The 17,127-nt window shown below is 45.0% G+C and overlaps 1 protein-coding gene across 1 annotated transcript in view; it reads right to left on the reverse strand.

Annotated features, from left to right (window-relative positions):
• Positions 1 to 7,435: 7,435 nt before the first annotated feature.
• Positions 7,436 to 17,127, reverse strand: part of LOC134213920 (uncharacterized) — a 417,536-nt gene continuing 407,844 nt past the window's right edge. The window contains exons 6-11 of the mRNA XM_062693387.1: positions 15,227 to 15,378; positions 15,017 to 15,114; positions 14,486 to 14,631; positions 9,703 to 9,812; positions 9,113 to 9,645; positions 7,436 to 9,039 (exon numbers count right to left, since the gene is read on the reverse strand). Coding sequence (XP_062549371.1) covers positions 8,550 to 9,039; positions 9,113 to 9,645; positions 9,703 to 9,812; positions 14,486 to 14,631; positions 15,017 to 15,114; positions 15,227 to 15,378 — 1,529 coding nt within the window. The 3' untranslated portion in view covers positions 7,436 to 8,549. The remainder of the gene's footprint in view (positions 9,040 to 9,112; positions 9,646 to 9,702; positions 9,813 to 14,485; positions 14,632 to 15,016; positions 15,115 to 15,226; positions 15,379 to 17,127) is intronic.

Raw genomic sequence — 17,127 nt, forward strand, 5'->3', positions numbered from 1 at the left:
CTCCTTCCTTCTACCTCCTTCCTTCTTCATTCTTCCTTTTTCCTTATCCCTCCCTCCTTTCTCTTTCTTCTTTCTTCTTCCTTCCTCCATGGTTCCTTCTTCCTTATTTCTTCTACCTTCTTCCTTCTTCATTCTTCCTTCATACTTCTTTCTTCCTTCTTCCTTCTTTCTTCTTCCTCCATGTTTCTTCCTTCTTGCTTCTTCCTTCTTCCTTATCCCTTCTTCTTTCTTTCTTCTTCCTTTTTCCTTCGTTTTTGTTTTTTCTTTCTTTTTTCTTTTTACTTCATCGTTCTTCTTTCTTCCTTCTTCCTTTCTCCTTCTTCCTCTTTCCTTCTTCCTTCGTCCTTCTTCCTTCTTACTTCTCCCTTCTTCCTTCTTCTTTCTTCCATCTTCCTTCTTTTTTCTTCCTTCTTCCTTCTTCCTTATCCCTTCTTCTTTCGTTCTTCTTCCTTCTTCCTTCGTTTCAGTTCCTTCTTTTTTCTTTCTTTCTCCTTCTTTCCTCTTTCCTCTTCCTCAACCCTTCTTCCTTCTCCCTTTACCATTGTTCTTTCATCCTACTTCCTTCTTTCTTCTTCCTTCTTCCATCTTCTTTCTTCCTTCTTTCTTCTTCTTTCTTCCTTCATCCTTCTTCCTTCGTGTTTCTCACTACTCACTTCTTACTTAGTAAGGAAACGTACTTCAACCATTCGGCCAAACGGCATTCGGCCAAATGGTGTTCGGCCAAATGACCCTTTCGGCCAAATGGCATTCGGCCAAACGACATTCGGCCAAACGGCATTCGGCCAAATGACCCTAAACCCCTCCAAGGTAGTCAAGTTAGGGAGCGTCAAGGTGGGATGGTCGGTATGCCCTGTGCGCATATACGAGCAACCCGAAGTTTGCTTCAAGTGCCTGGAACCGGGGCACAAGCAATGGGACTGCAAAGGCCCTGACAGAAGCAATCTCTGCCGACGCTGCGGATTGGAGGGACATAAGGCACAATGCTGCACGAACCCTCCCAATTGTTTGATTTGTTCCAGCAAAGCTGTGAACAACAGGCACCCCATGGGGGTTCGATGTGCCCGGCGTTTAAGCGTGCTGCAAAATCAAAGTTCAGGTAACGCAGCTGGCTTGTTCGGCCTCGCCCGAGTGTTTGGTGTGCGCAGGTTTAGAGGAAACGGCGGAACACGTGTTGTTCGTGTGCTCACGTTTTCGCGCAATGCGTGACCACATGCTTGCCACATGTGGTCTGGACACTACCCGGACAACCTAGTTCGGAGGATGTGTAAAGATGAAGTTGGCTGGAACGCCGTTTTATCGGCTATCGCCCAAATCGTCTCGGAGCTACACAGAAGGTGGGCGTGGTAAGGCCACCTGGTAAGCCGGCAACGCGCTGGCACGATACCATGGTGTTCTTCTAAAAAGCGAGTTACGATGTTCGGTGCTGCAAGGGCACGCAGCTAACCTCGAGGGTGCGTTGTGCACTGGCCCCTTTGAAGCATTACTTTCTGGTTGTACCGACGGGACTACGGGTTTGGCGGCAATGGAAACGGTTTAGCGGGTCGGGGATGTAGTCCTGCCTCCCTCAGTGATCCCTAACCCCGCACTTCCTGGTCAACCTAGGGTGTCTGTTGAGCAGATTCCCCTCCATTGTTTAGGAAGAAAAAAAGTACCCAGTAGAATGAAGAATATTTCTGTTTTAGAAGAGCATCCATGACTGAAGCGGGAGTCGAACCCTCATCTCATAAGACACAATATACACTGAAATCCGGTGTTACGTGGGGGAGGCGTTCCGCCTAAATCAAAGCTACGTAAATCCCAAAATCCGCACAAAAATAACGATTTCATCGAAAATCTATTTTCTGCGGCTCCCACGTGCTCCGAGGCCGAAAAATCGTGTAAAAATAGTCGTGTAAAAACGACTTGTGAGAAAGATGACCCCAGTGTACTACGCAACAGTATCCTTAGTATTGATTGTAAAACATTTCTTATTTCAAAAATACTTTTAAAAAAACCAAGATTTTGAGGCATTTGTTTATATAAAATCGATTAAATAGAACGCATGTGCCCCGTGCCGGCTGTTATCGGTGTTGGCAAAACTAGTGTAATGTTTCCGACAGCAGCGGCTGCACTGGCAAGTCCCAGAAAAATACAAACACGCGTACACTCAGGGAAATCGACACATACTTTATGGCAAAAATATCATGCGTCGGCACATACTTCATTGCATACAAATTCACACATGGATTCTATGACCCAGATGGCTAGTATGTGTCAACACCCATGCAATGTATGTGGGTGCATGGAATATATGTGTCGAAAATATGGAATCCATTTCGCTACCCCCATTGCAAAAATCCATGTGTGAACTCATGAATATAATGCGGAGTTTTTGTGAGTGTAGGACATCTACATAGTCGTCCGCCACACGATCCGCAACGGATAGTCGCTCCGGTGCCGTTTTTGCCCTACATCGGAAATTGCGTGGCCTTAGGGGCAACATCAGCGAATAAGGTAAGACTAAGGTAAATCAATCCGTTATTGCACCAGATTTTGTTGGCAAGCACTATACCGTTTGGGCGTGTACGTATCCACGCACCGATCCCTGTGGTATCTGTCTACATCCCGCCAAGTTCTACGCAGTGTCAGGCTGCACTAGGTGAACTATTCGAACAGCTAGAGGGACCGATGTTGCTTCTTGGGGACTTCAATGCGCACCATCTCGTGTGGGGGTTTCAACAGTTGAGCCCGCTTGGTCGTTTCATCGCCGAGATTACTTTGACCCATCGTTTGGTGATCTTAAATGACGGCTCACACACCCGCATCGATCCGGCTACGGGTAAAATCTCGGAAATTGACGTAACCATCTGTTCTGAGAATCTGGCTCCTAGGTTTACTTGGCGAACCCTGGCGGACACGCATGATAGCGACCACCTTCCGGTCATCTTGTCCATCCCCGGATGGATGAACCACAAAATGACAAGACAAAAGTGGATCTACGAACAAGCAGATTGGACGTTGTGCGAGCGGCTTACGGCCGAAACCATCCGGCCAAATGCCTAGTGGAACGTTGACAGCCTCACCCGGAGGATACTTGCAGCAGCGGCAAAATCCATCCCGCGAACAAGCGGCCGTATTGGACCGAAAGCGGCACCATGGTGGTGCCCCGAAGCGAAAGTAGCAATTCGACACAGGCGAAAATGTCTCCGATCTCTTCGACGTCTGCAGCAATGCGATCCTGGCCATCTCACGAAATGCAATCGGTAAGGCAAAGGTACAGTCATGGGAAAACTTTACCCAGCAGCACGACAACCGAACATGAACATGAACGTAAATAACCAACCGAGCCGCCAACTGTCAAATGGTTGTTCGAACCTAGTTCGAACAACTTCACACACGTTCAAACAAAGCAGCAACCGAAGCGTTTTCTTGGGGGCGGAGTCAATGTTCGTCAAACTGATTGACTGGTGTGTACGTTGCATTATGAGTGCAGCCTCTTTGGTTTCGACAGCAGCTGGTACTGTGGGGCAAGGCGCAGAGTTTACCGCCGTACCTTTTTTTCCCAACAGTGGTCAACGGAGACGGAAGCGCTGTTGTTTCACAGCTCTGACGTAACCAGCATGGAAGCACCGGTAGAAAATATAGAGAAGTGTGAGGAGAAGCGTGAGAAGAAGAGTAGAAGATGAAAAGAAATCATGGGCGTAGCCAAGGGGGGGCAGGGGGGGGCCGTCGCCCCCCCCTAAATTGTGGAAAGATTGCACGGGTACTTTAATGAATTCCCTTAAACATGTGCACTTTACGGTCCAATCATATACAGAAATAGGTGGTTGAAATTCAAAAGATTCCCAAAACTTATTAGGGCATCCAGGATCCATAATATATGAAAGTTCAAAACAACTCGAAACATTTCAGACTCAAAAATTCTCCTTAAATCCTTCTAGAAGCTCCCCTCTGGGAACTTCTGAATTCCTCCGCAAAGTTATCCATAAATTCCTCTGAAAATCGTTCGAAAATCCTTCTCATGTAATTGTAATTCCTTTTTATCTAGAAACCCCCCACTAATTTTTTTTAGGAAATTCACGAGGAAATTCCTTGAAGATTTATTTTCTTCACTCCAAGATTTACTTCTAGATATTTCTTCGGCTATTCTCTCTTCAGGAAAAATCCGTCATTGCCTTCAGACATGCATTCGAGAGTTCCGTCAAGAATACATACGGAATTTCTTCCCAAAATACTACCAGAAGTTTCTTCAAAAATTTATGACGTAAGTCCTCCGATTTAGCTCCATAATTTCACTTGTAAATCTATAAGAAATTCCTTCGGAAATTCTTCTAGGAACTTCTCCGGGCATTCCTCTTAGAACTCTTCCTTCAATTCTTCCGGGATTACTTCAAGGAAATTTTCCGGGAATACCTCCAAACTTTCAATAGCGAAATCATCTAGCATTCCAATCTGGAATTCTTTTCGCAATTACTTCAGAATATCCTTCAAGAAATCCTCTAGAAATATCTTCATGAATTTCTCCTGGAATTCATTCAAGTATTTCCCCTGAAATTCTTACAGGTATTTTTTCGGGAGTTTCTTCAGGTACTTCTCCAGGAATTCCTTCAGGAATCTTTTCGGGAGATTTTCCGCGGGAGTGTACTAGAATTCCTTCCGGACTTCACTCGGAATTTACTCGGATATCTGCCAAGAGTTCTTCCAGAAATTTCTTCGGAACAATCCGCAGGGATTTTCTTCAGCAATTCATCTGGGAATACTTTCAGGATTTCATCTGGGAATTTCTGCATTAATTCCTCCTGGTATTTTTCTGGGAATTTCTTCAGATATTTTTTCGGAAATTCCTTTAGGAACTTCTCTAAGAATTATTTCAGGACTTCCATGTGGGAATTCCTCCGGAAGTGCTTGTGGGAGTTCTTCCGGGAGTTCTTCCAGGAGTTTTTCCAAGAAATTCTCCGGTAATACCTCCAGGAACTTTACAGGGAATTCCTGGACGATATTTGGCAGGAATTTCACGGGAAATGGAATTTCGGAAGTTGCTTCAGAAATATTTATTCTCTTCCTCTAGGGTATTCCACCGGATATTCCTCTGAAGTTCCACCAGTAGTTCCTTCGGCTTTCTTCCAGGAATTCATTTAGCATTTATTTAGGCATTTATCTACAAATTCCTCCAGAAGTTCCTCGGAGAATTTCTCTGGGAGTTCTTACGGGAATTCCTCCGGGAGGTTCTTTTAAGAATTCTTCCAGGAGTTCCTCCTGGAATTCTTACGGAAGTTCCTTTGGGAGTTCATCCTAGAATTCTTACGAGAGTTCCTCCAGGATTTCCTCCGGAAATTCTTCCTGTAGTTCTTCAATAAATTCCTCCAGAAGTTCCACCGGCAGTTCCTCCGAGAATTCCTTTGATAATTTCTCCGGAAATTCCTATAGAAAATCCCCCGGGAGTTCCTCCGGAAATTACTCTGGGAGTTCCTCCGGGAGTTCCTTTTCAGAGAAACACCCGGAGAAACTGCCGGTGAAACTCCCGGAGGGATTCTCGTAGAAACTGCTGGTGGATCTCCCGGAGGAATTCCCGAAGGAACTGCCGGAGGAGCTCCCGTAAGAACTCCCGGAGAAATTTCAGGAGGAACTCCTAGAAGAATTCCTAGAGGACCTCCCGGATGAGCTCCCAGAGAAACTATCGGAAGAACTTCGGGAGGAATTTCCAGCTTAAAAGCCTAAATGATTTCCTGAAAAAAGCCTAAATAATTTCCTGGAATAGCTTCTGGAGATTTCCGGAGAAACTCCTGGATGAATTGCTGGTGGAATTCTCGGAGGAACTCTCGAAGGAATTTTCTGGAAGAATTTCTGAAGAAACTCCCGGGAGAATTTTCAAAGGAACCCCGGGGAAACTACCAGAAGCATTCTCGGAAACAAGAGAATTCATCTTATAGACAAATCTCGTCTAGCTGAAACCTTTGTTGGGTTTTGTAGCTGGACCATCATCATCATCAGAGGAGAATTCTCTGAGGAGCTCGCATAGAAATTCTCAGAGGAGCTTCTGGTGGAAAATCTATATAAATTCCTGAAGAAGCCTAAATAAATTCCAATTCTGCCGAAATTCCCGGAAGAATTTTCAGAGGAACTGCCGATAGAACTACTGGAATTATTTCTCGAAGGAAATCCTAGAGAAATTGGAAATGCCGGTGGAACTCCTGGAAAAATTCCAGGAGGAATTTTCGGAGAAACTCCTGGAGGATCTCCCAGTGGAAATCTTGAAGTCTCCATCGGAATTCTTTCAGGATTTCATTGCGAATTAATCTAGGAATTCCTCCGAAAATTCCATTGTTGATTTCATTTTCAGTATAATTTCTGTAGAAATTTCCGGTGGAATTCCTGGAGAAATTCTTTGAAATTTTCACAAGAAATTATTCGAAACAATTCACGGAAAATTTTATGGAATTTTTTCGAATTTTTTCTAGAAATTCGAAGTCTTTTCGTGAAATTCTCAGGAATGTTTACTGGCAATTCTGCGGAATTTCTACGGAATATTCTTATTCTTAAAAATTTTGGGAAACAGCACGATATTATTTGAATTATTGCAGAGAATTCTGCAGAACTTATAAAGAAGTTCCTGAAGACACTGCCGAATAAGTTGCTGGAGGCATTCCTAAAGAATCTCTGATAGAATTTCGGATAGAATGCCAGGAGCAATTGTCGAAGGAATTCCTGGAGAAAGCTTGCATATTGATTTTTCTGCCTATTTTATAATAAATATTATTTCAGAGAGGATTTGTTTAGAAATTCAGATGTATGGTTCTAGTTTTCTTAAACTTATGGAAGAAGGCAGGATTTTTATAATAATTGTTATAGTCGATTTTATATTCTTTCTGAATACTAAGTTCGTTAATATTTTTCTAACTTTGTTTAAAAATATCTGATGAGCAATTAATCACGCATATTTAAATCCAATATTGTTTTAATCATTATTGTTTCGATTTGGTTTGGATTTGGTTTCATGTGTTAATATTCATGTGTTTTTATAAAACTACTATAAAACTACGATTTAGAAAAAAGTTGCCCCCCCCCCCTTCTCAAAATCCTGGCTACGCCCATGAAAAGAAAATATTACAATGTAAAGAATTTATAATTGTACACCCAAAAACTGCTTTCCGACACGAATGCGCCCTTCCGGTGTAACGTGTCGTAAATACACAAACAAACAAACAAAGTACACCGCTGAAAGTGAAGTTCAACCTACAGAATGTTTCTTAAAAAGGTTCATCAAAGCTTCGCTACGCTACATCACGTAAGGGGCTGTCCATATACCACGTGGACAGTTTAGGGGGAGGGTGGGTATGGCAAATGTTTGCTTTTGTTTGCAGTACTCAAATTAGTTAGTAGAAATATTGTAGATCCAGTTGAAAACCGAACTGAGCTCTCGCGACAATCGCATTTTCTCCCGTTTCCAAGTGTCGCAACTGCATCGCGAGTGGTGCGCAGGATGGCGCACGGCTATGGCATGGATGCGCACTACTCGCGATGCAGTTGCGACATCCAGAAATGGGAGAAAATGCAATTGTCGCGAGAGCTCAGTTCAGTTTTCAACTGGATCTACAATAAGAAGCAGAACGTCTCACTTCTCATATCTCATTTTGTATTTATCGCTTGGTGGACAGTTAAGCGGATCGGATCAGCCATCTATCCGTGCAATATGAAGTAAATATTAAAAGAAAATAATCATGGCAGAAAATCGAACTCAATTTGTGCTCTGCAAGCCTCCTCGGAATAGTACCCAACTGACATCTACAAAACTCTTATCAGACTGGTAGTCTAATTTATGGTAAGTAATTTACGGACACTTGAGGAATCTTTCCCGTACAGACAAATGCAGTCTTGCCATTTTATCAAGATTGAAACATATCTCCGGCGAAAGTTTCGAACATCGCTATGTGTAAGAAACCAGATTTATGTTGCCCATTATTGAACACACGAACATGGAAGTGTCGAGTAACTACAATCTTGGATGCTGTTTCTCAACTTTTTGTTAATTGTACTTCAACAAATAGCATAATGCACTCTTGAAATACAGTTCATGTTATCACACCAAACGGATGTTTTTCATACATCGCTTCAAATTACCTTTTCGGCATCCTAACATTCCTTTTCATACTCAAAGCAATTCAAAGTGTGTTCCCACGACACATTTTTCTCAGCCACCATCAATATCCAGTCTTATACCTACACTTTCCTGTTCATTCTTCCTTACTATATTTCGTCTTTTGTTTCCTCCTTGCAAGAAAATTCACCCACCCACGTGAAATTGAATACTAAAATTGTCACTACAAGATTTTCCTAAGATAAAACAAAAGTCGAACCTATTCTCCTCTTCCCTTCCGGAAAACGTTCCAGCGCATTATTTTCTTAATTCTACAACACAAAACATTACTTCGATGGCGAAACCAAGGACGTCACCTTGTCACCAGCTTCGACGCTGGTATAGGGTCTGGCCCGCCACAAGTCCAATCAATTTACATCTTCCTATAAACAATAATATTCCAACAAACAGAACCCCATTTCCCCCCGCCTTAGAATCAGTGGGACGACGTCATGATGATGACATCCGGTGCCGACTTCCGGATGTTCATTCCCGTCGTCGGATCCAAATCCCGCTCTAGTACAACCTTTGGCTGCTGCAAGTGCTGCTGATGATGGTGGTGATGATGGCCGTGCTGGTGACCGCCCCCGAATCCGCCACCTTGAAGATCCGTTTCCTCATCTCCTCCGACGCCGATCGAAATGCCACCACCGACGCCGGTCCCGCTGAGGTCCTGCATCTCGAATTTGTTACCTTTGCTGCGGTCTAGCGTGCCTCCTCCTCCGCCGCCTCCCGTGTGGTGGTGATGATGATGATGGTGGTGATGTTTCACCTTCGGCGGTGGAGGCGTCACCGAGGGCAGCTGAGTCGGCGGCGAATGACCGCCCGGCTGTTGGGCTTCGTACCCGAAGGTCGAAAACCGTATACTGTTGGGATTCGGTGATTGGGTGATCTTGTTCTTGAACACCGGTTGGAAGAGGGATTCCCTGTTGGAAGAGTGTAAAAAAATATTAGACAAACATGTTTTTGAAGTTACGATCTGTGTGCAATAAATCTCACCTCGTTTGGCAAGCCATGTCGCACATGCCGGCATCCTTCATGCCCATAGTTGCCGCCCGCAGCGGGTCATCATGGTAGCTACTCCGCAGGATGTCCTGAATTTCCTGCTGGCTCCGACTGGGGTCGTTCTTCATATCTATTCTACTGCTGCTGCTGAACATGTGACTTCCGCTTCCTACTCCGGCACTTCCCCCTCCGCCACTTCCACCACTACCGCCTCCAACCAGCGAAGGCGAGATCACCTCGCGATAGTAACTGTTGGCGGCATTCTCCAGCACGTTGATCGGTTCCTTGTCGAATGCCGGTGGCGGAAACTTCGTGATGTCCAGATCGACTGGCTTCTTCGTCGAATGTCGACCCAGTTCGTTTAGTTTGCTTTCGCGCGACTGACGAATGTGCTCCCGGATGATTTTGTGATCCCGAATGATCTTGCGAACGATTTTAATTACGAACGCTATCACCATGCTACCGAAGATGAGTCCAAACACCACCATGATGATTGTCACGTGCTCCGATTGAGATTGGGTTTTTGTCTGAAAGTAGGAACACGCGTTAGACATTTTGTGCGAAGTTCATAGACAAATAATTACATGGCACTCGTCTTCATCCCATCGGAATCGACAATTGATTCGTCCGTTGCATCGAAGATCGGAAGAAATGCATGTAGCGTCCTCGCAATCGTACTCCTCATCATCACAAGCTGTGAAAAACAGAAAACGTTGAAAAATCAGAGTGAGGAACGCGTGTTGCAATGGTGACGCCAAAAAAGGATTTTAAAGCAGCAGTTTTTCTCAGAAGGTAAAAAATCAACTTTCAAAAGTTGAAAAAGCTTCTACCAGAAACTGTGGCAGCTTCTCGAGAACGGAAAAAAAGCTTCACCCAGGAGCAGTAAAAGCTTTTTACGGAAGCTGTCAAAGCTTCTCCTGGAAACTGTCAAAGTTTTTCTCGGTTGGACCTTCTTCAGAATGCTGTCAAAGCTTCTCCCGGAAGTTTTATTTTAACTTTATTTATGTGTTTTTTTATTCTACGTCCGGAAGCAGTCAAAGCTTCTCCCGGAAGCTGTCAAAGCCACGCCCGGAAGCTATCAAAGCTTCTCCCGGAAGCTGTCAAAGCTTCTCCCGGAAGCTGTCAAAGCTTCTCTCGGACGGAAGCTGTCAAAGCTTCTCCCGGAAGCTGTCAAAGCTTCTCCCGGAAGCTGTCAAAGCTTCTCCCGGAAGCTGTCAAAGCTTCTCCCGGAAGCTGTCAAAGCTTCTCCCGGAAGCTGTCAAAGCTTCTCCCGGAAGCTGTCAAAGCTTCTCCCGGAAGCTGTCAAAGCTTCTCCCGGAAGCTGTCAAAGCTTCTCCCGGAAGCTGTCAAAGCTTCTCCCGGAAGCTGTCAAAGCTTCTCCCGGAAGCTGTCAAAGCTTCTCCCAGAAGCTGTCAAAGCTTCTCCCAGGCTAAAGCTTCTGAAGCTGTCAAAGCTTCTCCCAGAGCTGTCAAAGCTTCTCCCAGAGCTGTCAAAGCTTCTCCCAGAAGTTGTCAAAGCTTCTCCCAGAGCTGTCAAAGCTTCTCCCAGAAGCTGTCAAAGCTTCTCCAGAAGCTGTCAAAGCTTCTCCAGAGCTGTCAAGCTGCTCAAAGCCTCCCAGAAGCTGTGAAAACTTCTCCCAGAAGCTGTCAAGCTTCTCCCAGAAGCTGTCAAGCTTCTCCCAGAAGCTTTCAAAAGCTTCTCCCAGAAGCTTTCAAAAGCTTCTCCTAGAAGCTTTCAAAAGCTTCTCCTAGAAGCTTTCAAAAGCTTCTCCCAGAAGCTTTCAAAAGCTTCTCCCAGAAGCTGTCAAGCTTCTCCCAGAAGCTGTCAAAGCTTCTCCCAGAAGCTGTCAAGCTTCTCCCAGAGCTGTCAAAGCTTCTCCAAGAAGCTCAAAACTTCTCCCAGAAGCTGTCAAAGCTTCCCAGAAGCTATCAAACTTCTCCAGAGCTATCAAAGCTTCTCCCAGAAGCTAATCAAGCTTCTCCCAGAAGCTGTCAAAGCTTCTCCCAGAAGCTGTCAAAGCTTGGATCAGAAGCTGTCAAAGCTTCTCCCAGAAGCTATCAAAGCTTCTCCCAGAAGCTGTCAAAGCTTCTCCCAGAAGCTGTCAAAGCTTCTCCCAGAGCTAATCAAAGCTTCTCCCAGAAGCTGTCAAGCTTCTCCCAGAAGCTATCAAAGCTTCTCCCAGAAGCTGTCAAAGCTTCTCCCAGAAGCTGTCAAAGCTTCTGAACTGTCAAGCTTCTCCCAGAAGCTGTCAAACTTCTCCCAGAGCTGTCAAAGCTTCTCCCAGAAGCTGTCAAAGCTTCCCAGAAGCTGTCAAACTACTCCCAGAAGCTGTCAAGCTTCTCCCAGAAGCTGTCAGCTGTCAAGCTTCTCCCAGAAGCTGTCAAGCTTCTCCCAGAAGCTGTCAAAGCTTCTCCCAGAAGCTGTCAAAGCTGTCAAGCTTCTCCCAGAAGCTATCAAGCTTCTCCCAGAAGCTGTCAAAGCTTCTCCCAGGAGCTGTCAAAGCTTCTCCGAGGAGCTGTCAAAGCTTCTCCCAGAAGCTATCAAGCTTCTCCCAGGAAACTATCAAAGCTTCTCCCAGAGCTGTCAAGCTTCTCCCAGAGCTGTCAGCTTCTCCCAGAAGCTGTCAAAGCTCCCAGAGCTGTCAAAGCTTCTCCCAGAAGCTATCAAAGCTTCTCCCAGGAGCTGTCAAAGCTTCTCCGAGGAGCTGTCAAAGCTTCTCCCAGAAGCTAATCAAAGCTTCTCCCAGAGCTGTCAAAGCTTCTCCCCAGAAGCTGTCAAGCTTCTCCCAGAAGCTGTCAAAGCTTCTCCCAGAAGCTGTCAAGCTTCTCCCAGAAGCTGTCAGAACTGCTCCCCAGAGCTGTCAAAGCTTCTCCCAGAAGCTGTCAAAAGCTTCTCCCAGAAGCTGTCAAAGCTTCTCCCAGAAGCTCAAAGCTTCTCCCAGAGCTGTCAAAGCTTCTCCCAGAAGCTGTCAAAGCTTCTCCCAGAAGCTGTCAAGCTTCTCCCAGAAGCTGTCAAAGCTTCTCTGTCAGAGCTTCTCCCAGAAGCTGTCAAGCTTCTCCCAGAAGCTATCAAGCTGCTTCTCCCAGAAGCTCTAGAGCTGTCAAGCTTCTCCCAGAGCTAGCTTCTCCCAGAGCTGTCAAGCTTCTCCCAGAGCTGGCAAAGCTTCTCCCAGTTCCAGAAGCTGTCAAGCTTCTCAGAGCTTCTGTCAAGCTTCAGCTTCCCAGAAGCTGTCAAGCTTCTCAGAAGCTGCTTCTCCCAGAAGCTGTCAAAGCTTCTCCCAGAAGCTGTCAAAGCTTCTCCCAGAAGCTGTCAAAGCTTCTACCAGAAGCTGTCAAAGCTTCTCCCAGAAGCTGTCAAAGCTTCTCCCAGAAGCTGTCAAAGCTTCTCCCAGAAGCTGTCAAAGCTTCTCCCAGAAGCTGTCAAAGCTTCTCCCAGAAGCTGTCAAAGCTTCTCCCAGAAGCTGTCAAAGCTTCTCCCAGAAGCTGTCAAAGCTTCTCCCAGAAGCTGTCAAAGCTTCTCCCAGAAGCTGTTTAAGCTTCTCCCAGAAGCTGTCAAAGCTTCTCCCAGAAGCTGTCAAAACTTTTCCAGAAGCTGTCAAAGCTTCTCCCAGAAGCTGGCAAGCTTCTCCCAGAAGCTAGCTTCTCCAGAACTGGCAAGCTTCTCCCAGAGCTGGCAAGCTTCTCCCAGAAGCTGCAAAGCTTCTGCAGAGCTAAGCTGCAAGCTTCTCCCAGAAGCTGTCAAAGCTTCTAGAGCCAGAAGCTGTCAAGCTTCTGCCAGGCTGTCAAAGCTTCAGGCTGTCAAAGCTTCTACCAGGCTGTCAAGCTTCTCTCCAGAGCTGTCAAGCTCTCTCAGAAGCTCCCAGGAGCTGTCAAAGCTTCTCCCAGAGCTGTCAGAAAGCTCTCCCAGAAGCTGTCAAAGCTTCTCCCAGAGAAGCTGTCAGAGCTATCAGCTTCTCCCAGGCTGTCAAGCCTCCCAGGAAAGCTTCTCCCAGAGCTGCCAGAGCTGTCAGAAAGCTTCTCCCAGAAGCTGTCTCCCAGAAGCTGGCAAAGCTTCTCCCAGAAGCTGGCAAAGCTTCTCCCAGAAGCTGGCAAAGCTTCTCCCAGAAGCTGGCAAAGCTTCTCCCAGAAGCTGTCAAAGCTTCTCCCAGAAGCTGTCAAAGCTTCTCCCAGAAGCTGTCAAAACTTCTCCCAGAAGCTGTCAAAACTTCTCCCAGAAGCTGTCAAAGCTTCTCCCAGAAGCTGTCTTCTCCCAGAAGCTGTCAAAGCTTCTCCCAGAAGCTGTCAAAGCTTCTCCCAGAAGCTGTCAAAGCTTCTCCCAGAAGCTCTCAAAGCTTCTCCCAGAAGCTGTCAAAGCTTCTCCCAGAAGCTGTCAAAGCTTCTCCCAGAAGCTGTCAAAGCTTCTCCCAGAAGCTGTCAAAGCTTCTCCCAGAAGCTGTCAAAGCTTCTCCCAGAAGCTGTCAAAGCTTCTCCCAGAAGCTGGCAAAGCTTCTCCCAGAAGCTGTCAAAGCTTCTACCAGAAGCTGTCAAAGCTTTTTCTGGAGTTTCTCCCAGAAGCTGTCAATGTTTTTCCCAGATGCTATCGAAGGTTCTCCCAGGAGCTGTCAATGTTTCTTCCAGATGCTGCTGTCAAAGCTGCTCCCAGAAGCTGCTGCTAAAGCTTCTGCCATAGCTGTTAAGGCTTTTCCCAGAAGCTGCCAAAGCTTCTCTCAAAAGTGATTAAAACTTCCTCAGAAGCAGTCAAAGTTTATCCCACAAGCAGTTAAAGCATTTCTCAGAAGCTGCCTTCAAAGTTTCCATACATTTAAATTAATGGTCAACACCAGAAAAATATCAATTGGCGTTGGCTTCAAAATATTTTCTTTTATGTTTAAGATTAGTTACATGTGAATATTTTTATGGAAGTACATCCATTTTTTTACACGGTTGGTATTCCTTAATTTCCTATTAGCCTGATCTTTCACAGCTTTTCAAATACCACCTGAATTTTCTTTGATTTTTGTGGGTGTTTTTCATGGGGTTATTTTTCCAGGATCCTGCCAAATTGCATCTAGCGCCAAAACGAACGAACAAAATATTACAAGTCAGTCAAAAGCTGCTAGGTGCGGTTTGGCAGAACCCCCACCATTTTTACATGGTTCATTTATTTAAAATTATCATGTCATAAACTTTATATTTGTGAAATTCATTCCAAAATTGATAATAAGAGCTTTTTTGATTTCACCATTATCCATTTTTATCAACATACACCAGGGAGTGATAAAAACAAAATATTGCTGTATTGATTGGGCTGTTAAAGGCACGTGAAGTTCTTAAAAAATGAGTTCTGAAAGAAGAAGAAAACAAATAAAAATACAAATTCCATACTTACTTTCACCGGCCGCTTTCTCCCTAAATGCAGTGAACAGTATCGAGAAGGTAGAATTGATGGCGGATGCTTCGGTGAAGAATCGGATGTGCAGCACGTTCGACTTGGACACCACCGAGTCGGCAATCGAACCACAAAAGTTCTTCAGTCTGTAAAAGAAACGGAATTGGAAAATTTAGGTACGTGGATCATCAATCAAAAGCGACATCCAGGTGACAAACAACCACGCGTCTCCATAGTTGTCTCGTTTTGGTCCCAGCAAGCCACCTCCCACAAACTCAACACAAGAAGCGTCCATTCCTTCAACTGTGAGAAAATATTTTACGGCATTTTCATTGAATCCCAGTAGGCCGGCCGTTAAACTGAACCGCCCAGGCCCGGGTGGTCGTAAAAATTCTTGACCGAAGCAAATCCCATCGCTGCCATTGAGCTAATGCCGGCAAATGCCAACGGACCAGGACAGGTGCCATTGAACCCAACAACAAGCACGAGCGAATTCCCGCTTGCCCACTCACTTCACTCATTCTGACTTACCTTGATGGCAGATCGGTTCGCTCGGTGAACACGTCCACGAAATTGCTTTCGCAGTCGTTGGGCTTTTCCAGCTTGAACATGAGAAACGAAAGCTGAATCTGCAAGGAAAAAGATAAAAGCCGGGCCCGAGTGCGAAGTGGGGGCCGCATTAGTGAAAGTCCACAAATAACAAGGTGGGATACGACACAGCTATCGTAAATTTCGACTGACCTTCCACCCGTCCTGCACGGTGACCACCCACATGCAGTCCAGCGCCAGCCCGTGCTCGATGACCGTCTGTTGCTTTTCCCGGGGCACGTCGGTTCGGTTGAGAAAACCCTCCATGCCGGACACTTCGATGCGACAGCCCTCGTCGTCGTAGACTGGGGGAGAAGGCACAAGAACAAACAAAGCGAGCCGTTGAGCTTTTTGATGACGGCGTTTTGACCGAAACTAAACTATGCATCGCAAATGGTTGTAAAAACCCCTTTTTCTTGGTAGTGTTATGATAGACCTTTGTTCCAAGTGACCAACCCTTGTACGCACCGTTGTTGTCCTAATAAGAATGATGGCCATTTTCACCTATTTTATTGGTTTCGCGCCTGTATAATCAGCTTTTCGACACATAATGCTCCTTAGTTGTTGGGATGACAATAATGTGGCTGTCGCAAAGTAGGAAGGGGTCGTTTCGGATCCGAATCTGGTTGTTGGGATTTCCGAATCATTGGGAGAAGGACTATTGGGTTCGTTCCAATACGGATGGTCGCTCCATTGTTATCACGGAGACAAAGGTGGAGCGGCACGAAGCCGTTGCTTATGGCAATTATTCGGACCGGGAATGTGAAATTAATTCTGTTCTTATTGACGTCACTACATCCACAATTCAGATCAAGATCGCTTTAAGACTCATAGATTTTTCCATCTGCATAGGGTGGAGGACGTTTCCTTCGAATAGTGACAAAAAGGTGTTAACTTGGTTGGAAAAGGGGAACAAAGAAAACAAACTAACGAATTTTAGAACTACATATGTTTTTCCATACGTACTCTTATTATGAGACGAGTTGATTCCGTTTAATTCCACCACTTGATTGTTACTTTGAAGGTACGTATTTCGACCTCAGCAGTAAGTGTATGTTCTGTGTCTTGTGTTCGATACATCGAGAAATTTTGGTATTTTTATTCATTTTCTTTTTTTTTGTACTCCAACGCATTGCCCTCAAGCATAATTGGGAACCCAACGCAATTTCATTGAATGCCACACAAAAAAAACTACGTGTTGACTCACTCACCACAAAACGAGCAAACCAACGACCGAATTAGCATCGCATAATAGAATTAACCTTCGTATACAATCGACATTTTCCATGAAGGGGGATCGTAACGGATTCCGTCTGTCTTTGCGTCTAACGGGGTCTGCCAGTCCATTCACGCTCTACTAAAGCCCACCTTCGGGTTGGCATCCTCCGCCTGCTGCCAACGACAATTGCACAGACCAATGATTGTTTTCAGCAAACTGTCCGTGGCTTGGGGACATCACCTTTACCACTTCTCCGTCAACACGCATAGGGTTTGTAATTGGTTCCGAGGGTGCTATGAGGGACGGATAGGTAAATATTTTAACGAGCAAACGTCCAAATTAGCGCTACAGAAGGTTGGGCGAGGTGCGGTGAGAGGGGAATAATTATTATTTTCGGATGCTGCCGCAGGCATTCTTTCGATCGGTCACGTAGGCGAAGTTAGGTTCTAGAATAAAGACACTTTCTATTGAGTATAACTTTTGTAATGCTGTGAGTATGTCACATTTAACATCAAGCTATATATTTTCAGTAGTGTCACACTACATTATTTATCAATTTGGAAAAACAATGGTGAGTCAAAAAGTGTACGAGGTTTAATGTACCAAAAAAGCAAAACGTTTTGAAATATCAACGACATGCTTAAAACGCAGCTTTTCTCAACAAAAGATTTAACATTCGATACACAAAGTATTCAATATTCTGGATAGAAATTTACAATGAAGGATAGTTTGATTTCATTTTGATTTTGATTGAGTTTTGTATTTATTTACATCGCCTAAAAATATGCATGATCATACATTTAAAACTACAAAATATTTTTATCTACGCAGATAG

The sequence above is a fragment of the Armigeres subalbatus genome, chromosome 1, assembly GCF_024139115.2.
Source record: "Armigeres subalbatus isolate Guangzhou_Male chromosome 1, GZ_Asu_2, whole genome shotgun sequence".
NCBI lineage: Eukaryota > Metazoa > Arthropoda > Insecta > Diptera > Culicidae > Armigeres > Armigeres subalbatus.